A 10,827-nucleotide genomic window follows, 5' to 3' on the forward strand; every position below is an offset into this window, starting at 1 on the left:
AAAATGCCCCAAATAAGCATCATACATGCCACACTAAAATCCATAAAATGCCTAGCCATGCTCAGCATAACTCAGAGACTCACATGTGAGCTGTCTAGACTGCTAACACTATCCCAAAGGCCGTCACTCAAATCCCTAAGCTTAGCCTGCCATAGCAACATAGAATGGTCAGTTTTGGGTCCCTTGTGCCCATTCCCTGTCCCTATTCCACATTCCATGCCTATTCCATGTGACTATAGCCACATGGAATGGCAAATCATGGCATTCCCTGTTTCCTGTTCCATGTTGCCATGTAACCTGCTGATAAGACCACAGCTGAAAATATTGTATGAGTTTGGCCAGCTTTGCCAAGAACGAGACCAAGAAAGTATCATGCGGAGAATCAAGCAGTAGTAGACAAACCAAGCCTAGAATGTTCTCCATGGCATGCAAACACTGCCTTGTAAGCGAAGCATGGTAAATCCCATATTGTCTTGCCACCTTGTGCACATAAAGCAGCAGTCTATCAAACGAGGCCAAGCCTTCCAATGGAAAGTCTCATAGAAACCTTTCCAACAGTTGGCTCATATATCCTTTGAAGACAGCATTGCTTGGGAAGGATGAGTTAAAGCATAAGCTTGCCCAGAGGACCCTGAAAAGCATTCGCAGGCTGCTCAATCATATCAAACTGTGAAGGAAAATGATTTGGTCTTTCAAGGTGCATGGTAAGCAATACTCTCAGGCAAGAAAGGTCACTTTAGATAGGCTAGAGTGGATGAACGCACAGGACAGATAAGGCAATGGGCTGTAAGTGCCCTCTTGGACAGGCCCACAGGCTCTGACAGTGGCAGTTGTGCAGCTTAGAAAGCAGGTGCCAGGAGCAAGTGCTCAGTCAGTGCTCTCTCTCTCTCTCTCTCTCTCTTTTCGTGAAGATAATTGAATTAGATAGTGAATATTTACATCAGACCGTCAGGTCAACATTCTCTTTGTATCTCTTACTTTCTATTACATCAGACCATCAGGTCAACATACTCCGTCTTTCTCACTCTCTGTGTAACAAATATTTACATGAGGCTTGCAGGCTCTCAGAACAACTAGAACAACCTATTACATGAACAGTACTAACAGACCACATAGAAGGAACAGCTGAAGTGAAGCGAACAATTGCCAGCCAGGGAGCAGCAATATCCGGAAGAACCAGGTCCGCTAACATCATAGAGGAGACTTGCCATAACACTATTCCTTGCACATGGGCCACATGCCCATGGATGCCCGATGCTGAATTAAAAATAAAGGCATTGCGAGTATGCCATATATGCCACAGGGCTATCCATCTAAGGAAATGAAATAGGCAGGAATAGTTTGAACTCAAAGAGGGCATGGAGGACATATCTCCCATAATTCACGAATGTACTTATATGCGGTGCTGAGTCACCGAGGACGACACACGAGAAATGAAATTCCACATCTGTCGCACAACAGGGCAGGAGACAAAGAGGTGAAGCAATGTCTCATTACACGTAGTGCAGAAAACACAACGCCCAGGAGAGATCTTACGGGCACGGAGCACTTCTCCTGTTGGAAGACCCCCAATGAGCACTTTTCTCTGATATGGGACCTTAGACTTCCAAAGCTAGATAAATCTTTTCCGCCACTTCTTTTTACTATCCCTATGATGCCATAACCTATTCACTTTCCCCATGACCTATCTCTTGGCTTCCATCATCTGATGATATAAATGATTGACTGACCTTTTCTCAAAATCATCAGGAAGCACAAACATCCAGTCATGCCAAGGATCCAATGGCTGAAATGTAGGGAAAGGCGAGAACCTGTGAAGACTGTCCTGTATGGACAACCAAATGTCTCTATATCCATGAGGCACCCTAAAGTACCGACGAATATGCCTAAAAGAATAAAGACAGGGCTGTGCAGGAATAATACCATCACGGACTGTCTTTAACCCCAACCTAGCCATCTGATTAAACTTGTCTCGATGCAAATCTTTTTCTGGCCAATCCAACAACCTTGAGGAAACCGGTATCTCTCCTTGCAGCTAATTTTCCTCCTTACGAATATCTGGAGGACGCCAAATTGCAAAACGAAGCATCTCCTGCCAGGAAGCTATCAAATGAGAAAGGAGAAAAGACTGGGAGACCTTTATAGGCCTCTTAGAGTTAAGCGCATGCCACCAGGAAGCATGAATAACCGTGCTACCATGAGAGATGCCAGTCTTTTCTATGAAGAATTTGGCAATATTTGACCAAGGATGACAATGAATACATAGGCTCTGCAATAGGGATAGCCTCAAAGCGGCCATATGCAAATGAACATCTAGCAAAGCTGCACCCCCCATCCTTTTCGGAGTGGTCACATGTTGTTAGAAGATCCATACCTGCCCCAAACGATTGCCTTTCTTTTTCCAGAGCATAAATCTGATAGGCTGAATCAAATCCAAAATGAACTTCTTAGTCCAAGGAAGCAAAGGTAGAAAGAACAAGAACATACTGATCATAATACTTTGAGCCACATTTAGTCTAACATGTGGAGGCCAACTCTAGGATTTCCAGTACATGAAGCTGTCATGAATTCGGGAGGCCATCCAATCCAGCAAGGCATGCGGAGCAACCTCCACACCAATAGGATATCCCAAGTGTCTGGTTATAGTGTCCCTTGTTATCACAATTCCATTCCAGTCCAAGGCGTGCAGATCATTCTCCGTACAGGAGAGAAGGGTGGATTTCTGAGTATTAATGTGAAGACCCAATGCCAAAGCAAAAAGATTCCAAGCCACTATTGCCTGATTAACATTAATACGATCCGCCTTAAGGAACATAAAAGAATCATCTGCCAAAGATTGACCCACAAGCTGGTCATATCCAGAAAGAGTTAAGCCAACTATCTCACCTTGAGCTGCAAACTTATCCAATAATGAGAGCATGGGGTGAGTTACCAAAGCAAATACCAAGGGCTGAGAGGATAGCCTTACCGAAGGGATCGGGATAAGGCAATTTCCTCCGTAATCCCTCCATTAAGAGCAATACAGGCCACCACACCTTGACTGATGGTATCAACTAGAGAAATCATACGGGGCCCAAAACCCATTGTAGACATTGATTGCCACAAAAATGACCAGCTAACATGATCAAATGCCTTCTCAATATCCAGTTGAAGCATAACAACCTACTGGCTAGAAGCTTTGGCATAATCAATTCCCAGCTGAACATGCAAAATGCTGTGCATTATATTCCGACCTTTAATAAAAACCGTATTGACATGGATGAATGAGGTGTGGAAATACTTTTTGCAATCTATTGGCAATAATTTTGGAGAAGACTTTATATAACGATCCCATAACTGAAATGGGTCTCCATTGTTTCAAAGAGGTCGGAGAGGAAACCTTGGGCAACAACCTGATAACAACAATCTTCCAATCTGAAGGCATAATACCAAAACTCCACACCTGTTGACACAAGCGAGTTAATGGGTCCTTAAGCAGTTGCACATGGGCTGAAAACAGCTCATTAGGAAACCCATCCCAACCTGGACTTTTCCTTGGAGGCAAGTGAGATAGCACTTTTTCCACTTCATCTTCAGAAATATCAGCCTCCATTAAATTTACCCATTTTGGTTCGGCTCGATTACTAACCAAATCACAAATATATGTTCGAGGAGAAAGAACAATACCAGCAAGAATCTCTTGCAGTCCCAACAAGGCCCTATAAAAGTCAATAGTCATCCGAATAATGGAGGCAGGATTAGTCACCATATCACCTTGCCCATCCTTTAAGCACACAATGTTTTCCCGGGCATATTTTTGATGTAGACAAGCAAAAAATTGATGAGTTTGACAATTGTTATCATGTAAAGCTTCAGCTTTGGCCAACAGTTTGTATTTTGCATATTCCTCTTCCTGAAGAGATTGGACCCTGCCTTTTAGCCATTCAATGCATGTGAGCAAGTCATCATTTGAATCCTGAGACTGACACAGAGACAAGGAATGAGCTAATAAGGATTGAGCATGCTGCAATTTAGCTCGAAACAAGGAAGCATGCTGAATACCATATTGTTGGGATAACGCTCGCGCATTATCCTTAAAAACCGCCCATGCTTCCATCCCTATAGATAGGACCCTGGAGCGAAAAGAGGCTATCAGTTGCTGAAGACCTTCCAAAAACTGATCTTGCTGCAAAAAAGATTGATTAAACAGAAGAGGCAAATGGGCAAGGAGAGCCTTAAATGCCTGAGCAAGTCTGTGGCTCATTTCCAGGATCAAAGGGTAATGATCTGACAAAACATGTTGTCTTTCCACCCGCATATCGATGACTGCAGGAAGAAAAGAGTCACTTTGGCAGATGTAGATCCTATTCAGTCTGGCCCAAGTGTTTGGATGCTGAAGAGAACGATAAGTGTAGGTGCTCTCTCTCTCTCTCTCTCTCTCTCTCTCTCTCTGTGTACCTGTTCCTGTTCCTGTGTGCTGCAGGGATTCTAGGACACGCAGCAGACAGGCTGCAGGGGCTGGCAGGTTAGGATGCAGATCTGCAGGTCCAAGCTTCAGTTCATACCCCCTCTCCCTTTCTGTTTGCCTCAGATGCTGCCTAGTGCTACACAAAGCAGGCATAGGGCAGCAGTGGGACGTGCAGGGAATTGGAAGGCAGGAACACCCAAGCAAAGGGGTGCACAGGCAGGGCACGGATCAGGTTGGCAGGGTCAGGGACCAGTGCACAGGCGTCATTGTGATTCTCTCTCTCCATTAATCCTCTCTCTCTCTCTCTCTATATATATATATATATATATATGTATGTATGTATGTATGTATGTATGTATGTATGTATGTATGTCATAGAGTTGCATCCACCTAGCCCACGGAGCTGGCTATTTGATACATTGGTCACACCAGCCATGATTTATGATGCAGGGGAGTCTGGTTTGGACCCCTGGTTTCTCTTATGGATGATCCACAACATGCCATCATTTCCACATGAGATCATCAGAGCAGAGTTTGTCGCACCCCCCATGATACTAGATGCCATTTTCTAGACCATCAGTTTTGTCCACAGAGTGCGTGCGGTGCACCTGGAAAGGCTATCTAAGAGAGCATCTGAGGCCTCCCAGTAGCTGGATCAGGCAGGACAGGAGATTGTCTGGCACGCACAGGTTGAGAAGTGGCTCATAGGATATGGGATTGGTATAGACCTCCTCCCCCCCTTCCAACAGGACAAGAACTCCCGCTCCATGTACCTCTCCCATTGAGAGAGGAAATTGGTCATGCGATAGGATCTATCAGCTACACATCCAGCACACATGGATCTCACCTCCACAGCCCCTTCCCACGAGGTTGTCCTACTATAGAGACCATCTCATGAGGACCACAATAGACGGCTTTATTGTGAGAAATGGATACTTGGATGTCTACATGCCACATGAGATACAGGTAGCTATTGGCCAGCTCACGGTTTCATCTCATCAGCTCGAGAGATCGAGGCAGGGAGAGCAGCTCATTTTCCCAAATGGAGTCGATCTGCAGAGACTTTAGGAGATGGAGAGTGAGGAGCACTATGTATGCAGATGCAGAAGCTATGGGAATGTTCAGCCTTGAGTGGCCGTCTGCTGTGCAGCAATGTATATGAGTAGCCTTCCCAGAAAATTACACGAGTTTACTGGCTCTTTTTTGACACTGCTCGTCTCCTTCACGTCTTTTCTGCATGCTTGTCTTTCATTCTGCTGCACAAACACGTGAATGTAAGGGTAGGGCCTCATTTTTAGAAGGGGGATGACAATAAGAATTTCACGTGGAGGTTGCTGCAACTTTATTTTGTCTTGTTATTTCCAATCATGTAAATCAAAAGTGACAGAAGAAGGGCATGACTTTGCAGGCAAGCTTATAATGAAGTCACAGTTCAAAAGTCGAAAGTCAAAATCAAAGAAAGAGGGCATGCGTTTGATCACCAACTTTTGTCATTAAAAGATGATCTGAACAACCAAGCCATCTTACTTGGTCTTCGTTTTCAGTCCTTGAAGCTTGGACGAGAACTCAGCCTTGTTACACAGGCTATTCGGCACCACACAGCACAGGTTTACGTCTGGTATTACATCACGAATTAGTATGTTTATCTTTACCTTGTTTGACCGTGTCTGTGGCCTCTCTAATCAGGTGAATTTGTTCAGTAAGAGTCTTAACTCTCTCAATGCTGTGGAGCCATTCATAGCCCAGATATCTGGGGAGCACAACATCGATAGAACCTTGAGTGAAGATGATGTTGGATTTGGAAGCTTAGAAAGTTTAGGGTCAGATGGCAACACCTTGAATAATGGTGCTGCTGAGCAAAGCATACCGAATAGCACAAAATCGAGCCAGGTAAGCTTCCAATCATGGGTTCTGGTATTTATACCTATCATAAAAAAGCATTTTTAAAATACCTATCATAACAAACAAATATGCTGTTGGTTCTTGTGTCCAGAGCAAGAAGTGGTAGACAATTGAGAGAATTATGTTATTGATTTTTCTGTGATGGTTGGAAACTGTATCAGACAGGTGGGGCCTTGAATTATTGGGAGATGACTAGCAAGTCTACTCCTCTTTCTGCATCCTTGAGGTCAGCTACTCAACATACCAAAAGTTTTTCTTTTCAGGGAGGTGATCAAAGCCCTTTGACTACATATGCACTCCCCTATCCTGCTCATTCAAAAGGCAGATGGAATGAATGTGCTTCGTCTTCAAAGGAGCATGAAAAGATGGCTCAAGGTGAATATGCAGGATTACATTCAAGAAAAGGGATAGATGATTGTGCCATTGCAAGTAGCACCCCTGGATTACTGGGACAAACAGGGCATAGAGCATCTGAGGTTGATCAGAGAGCAAACATTTCAAGGCAATTTAGTTTGACAAATGTGAAGAGTCATGACTGGGATCAAGATCATATTCTCACCAGGACACGCCTTACCAGGAGTTCTAATCATTCACTTCGTGCTTACACAGAGGAGCCAGATGCTTCTGTTTGTCCAATTTACAGCTATTCAGGTCCCTTGGCGGCTTTGAAACAATCAATGTTCGAACAATCTGAAAGTTACTATGGCAATTCAGGTAGCTCTCATCAGGGTGAGCCTACACATCAATCAGGTCCTATAAGCAGATCATCTGGTTGGACCTTTGCATCGAAAATCTCACCTTGTGCCTCTCCACCACATGTATCTCCACCACTCATCAGTGAACTGCATAAACTTCCCACTCCACCAAAAGCTGGTATTGGCACAACCCACGTCACATTACATGCGATGGAAAACCAAGAGGCTAGTGAGAACAGAGTCTCAGTTTCACCTTCATTAAATCCAGCTGTAGCTGCTGTGACAAAGAGTAGGTCGGTTTCTGCATCAGTCAAATTTTCAAGGGACTTACATCACGTGAAGTTCATGGAACACCCTGCATCCTACTCTTCACAAGTAGTCCAAATTGTGGAGTTACCATAAACAAAACCGTTGCAAACATCTCTATATATACATCTCTAACAGAAAAAACCAGTCTTGTTGTGCTATGCGGCATGCTTTCTAGGCCTCATTTGTAAAAATATAAATAATGTAGAGTCTTTTTGTGCTATCCAGCATGGTTTCTAGGCCTCATTTCTAGAATTCTAAACAATGTACAAACAAGTAAAATTTGAAGGTGCAAGGGCCTTGGATTACTATATTTTGTCATCCATGCCAGTGTTCCAAGATTGTATTCATGAGCAAATTGATGTGTGCCCTTCTTGTCTTCATGAACATGGCATACTGCCATTGTCATGCACATGTCTTTATGCTCCTCATTTCACAGCGTACTTGTAGTGCCTAGAAGCTGCCGAAGTCAGTATGCTTATAACTAGTTTACTAGACTGTTTTCTAATGTCCAATTGCTTTTTCTAATATTTTTATTTTTGTGGAGACGTACTCTACTTGAGATGTAAGTATATTTGCTCACCTTGTTCTTCGCTACTATGATTATAGATCCAAAGCAGTCTAGCATGCTTGTATCAGTCTCCACCCTTTAGCTTTTACTCGGGTAACTTCTCATTTTTTCAGCTCAGGTGTTGTATGTTTCACAATCATGGCATTGTCATGGCTTTGCATTTGTTGGTCTCATAGGCCACTTAGGTCTCTCTGGTGATGTTAGTATAATCTTTTTTCCTTCTGCATATGCATGCATGCACAGAGACACAGACACGTGAACGTATGAATGAAGATGGCGGCACAAGCTATAATGGAGTACTACAAATGGATAAAAGGCTTTTTGAAAATACATTTTGATGGAAACAAGGCTGTTATTACAAGGACATGACATTATATTTTATATGGGCATACTCCATTGCCAAGGTAGCAGGCTAACTGAGATTTGGGGAATAAGCTATAATGGAGTACTACAAATGGATAAAAGGCTTTTTGAAAAGACATTTTGATGGAAACAAGGCTGTTTCAAGAGACATTACAAGGACATGACATTATATTTTATATGGGGATACTCCATTGCCAAGGTAGCAGGCTAATTTTATATGGGGATACTCCATTGCCAAGGTAGCAGGCTAACTGAGATTTGGGGTACAGATCATTCACCACGACAATGTTACAATAGGAGGCATGATGGGGTTTTGAGGAGTCGCATTACTATCTAGAGAGGAGCTAGAGCATGTAGTCTAGTTGATCAAATGAGATAAGGTGGCACATCTTATATGGACTTAAAACAAGGAGATTGAGGGGCATCGACTTGGCAGCATGCTCTTGTGTATCAGACACTTAATGGCACGTGATATAGAGGGATTCATTATAGATGCATCTTTAGGCAGGCATTGTTAGATTCTCAAGCCTTCAAGATCTTCTTCTAGGTAAGATTGCATTTAAAAGGAGCATGCATTCATTGCTCTACAAGGTGATTGTGACATTAGGGATATGGACTTTACGAGATGCGGTATACAGATGGATGCACCTCCCCCTTTCTAGTAGGCCATGGATGCCCCTGCCCCCTTTGATGCTGGTAACACAGAGTTGAATAGATTGGTTTGAGCCAAAAATCATCAAACCACATGGTCAAAGCACATAGAGCGCATTGGTTCAAACAGTTGGGATAAAATTGCCCTTGTATGGAGATCCAGTTTTTCCACCTCAACCATAATCACGGGTACACAACAGCCACAGGGTTTGAGGTTTATAGTGGGTTAAGTGCAACTAGTTGCACGTAGAGGACTAGATATGAAGCAAGAGCCACAACCGGAACAATAGATTGGGCATATCTCAATTGATGATGCACATTGTATTACGGGATTTTTGGGAGATTCCATTGGCGCCAGTATTTTGGTCCACTGGTGGATCACGAGTATTTAGATTGCATACATGCCTTGGCCTCTTTCTATCATCAGTGTCTTTGTAGTTAGTTAGTGGGAGCCTTTGAACATGGTCCCCTGTTGATGATTCACATCTTGTTAGAGGTTTATGGTAGGTCAGATCCACTGCTTATGCGACGAATTGCACGTAGACAAGAGATATGAGGCAGGAGCCTAGGCCATAACAATAGATTGGGCATACCGTAATTCATGATTCACATCAAATTATGGGATACTGGTTTTTCTAAGTTGTTTTTATTACAATTTTGGGTTCATATGAGTATTTAGATTGAAGGTGATTCGGCCTCTTCCTATCAATGTCTACGTAGACACCAGGAATCCAACCCATGGCGTTTTATTGAGATTATAGTGTCCACCCCATACATCATGGGTTTATAATTTCTCCGTATTAATGGATGCACGTGCACCTGTCTCATGGCTTGAGGTTTATGGTGGTTCAAACACACCTTATCCCACTATTCATATCTAGAGAACAAGATGAACCAAGAGCCACAACCCTAACAATAGCTTGCACATACTACAAATGATGATTCATATTTGGTCATGAGATTCATGGAATGTTTCATTAGCCTTTTTTGAGATATTTCTATCGACTTTTAGAACATTGAGAGTGATTGGCAAATGCCTTGGCCTCTTCCAAAGTGTCTCTTTGGAGTTCTTAATGAGGTTGTAGTAGCACAACCCATTTGGAACACTAGTTGGTATAGACTTCTTTAGTTTGTAATCATCCAAGTATCATTGGACACTCCCTCCTCCCATGCCCATGCCCTTGACTTGATAGCTCGTCACATAAGTGTTTGCCATAAGATCAAATATTGGATATCCACTACAAGTTTGAGAGTTTACCATGCCCTTGACCATGTTTGAGATACTATGTAGGATCCAAGCCATTATTATTGACCATGGGAGCTGTGTATACATAGTACACAATGAAGTCGACCTATTTTGGGTGGTCCAAATGGGGTTGATTCATGTTCACACCATCTTGATGCCTAAATAATTCGATAAAGACTCCATGCATATTTTGTTATACCTTGAAAATCTAAGCATTGACATACCTAAAAGATACAAGGACATGGGTAGGATTCCAAAAAGCAAGAAAAGTTCAATGTAGAATTGTAACTAAAGTCAACACGTGTTTAAACAAGATATGCAAAGACACTTTCACTACAAGGATACAAAATATATGGAGCTAGTTGAAATTGAACAATCTATGGTGAGTGACAATTTCGAAAAGCTATAACAAAAAAGAGCGTGACTTGGGTGGAATTCAAAGTAACAAGCAATTGGGTGCTACTTAGAGATCCTCAAGTGTTGTGACTAGTTGGAAAAATGCTTCTTACGAATCTCTTTTTTTCATCTTAAATATAGTAGGATGGGTATTGACACATTAAACCACCAAAGAATGGAAGTCATATTGGGGATATATACAAAGAACGGGAGAAAACATTTGGTTTTTGCATCAGACTTCATGTCGATA

The 10,827-nt window shown here is 42.7% G+C and overlaps 1 protein-coding gene across 1 annotated transcript in view; it reads left to right on the top strand.

Moving 5' to 3' along the window:
• Positions 1-7,661, top strand: part of LOC148020373 (uncharacterized) — an 80,118-nt gene extending 72,457 nt beyond the window's left edge. Inside the window, exons 7-9 of the mRNA XM_087700674.1 lie at positions 5,856-6,054; positions 6,134-6,337; positions 6,511-7,661. Coding sequence (XP_087556800.1) covers positions 5,856-6,054; positions 6,134-6,337; positions 6,511-7,446 — 1,339 coding nt within the window. The 3' untranslated portion in view covers positions 7,447-7,661. The remainder of the gene's footprint in view (positions 1-5,855; positions 6,055-6,133; positions 6,338-6,510) is intronic.
• Positions 7,662-10,827: the final 3,166 nt, after the last annotated feature.

The sequence above is a fragment of the Lygodium microphyllum genome, chromosome 19 (assembly GCF_053477565.2).
Source record: "Lygodium microphyllum isolate KBCC chromosome 19, Lygodium_microphyllum_v1.1.10, whole genome shotgun sequence".
NCBI lineage: Eukaryota > Viridiplantae > Streptophyta > Polypodiopsida > Schizaeales > Lygodiaceae > Lygodium > Lygodium microphyllum.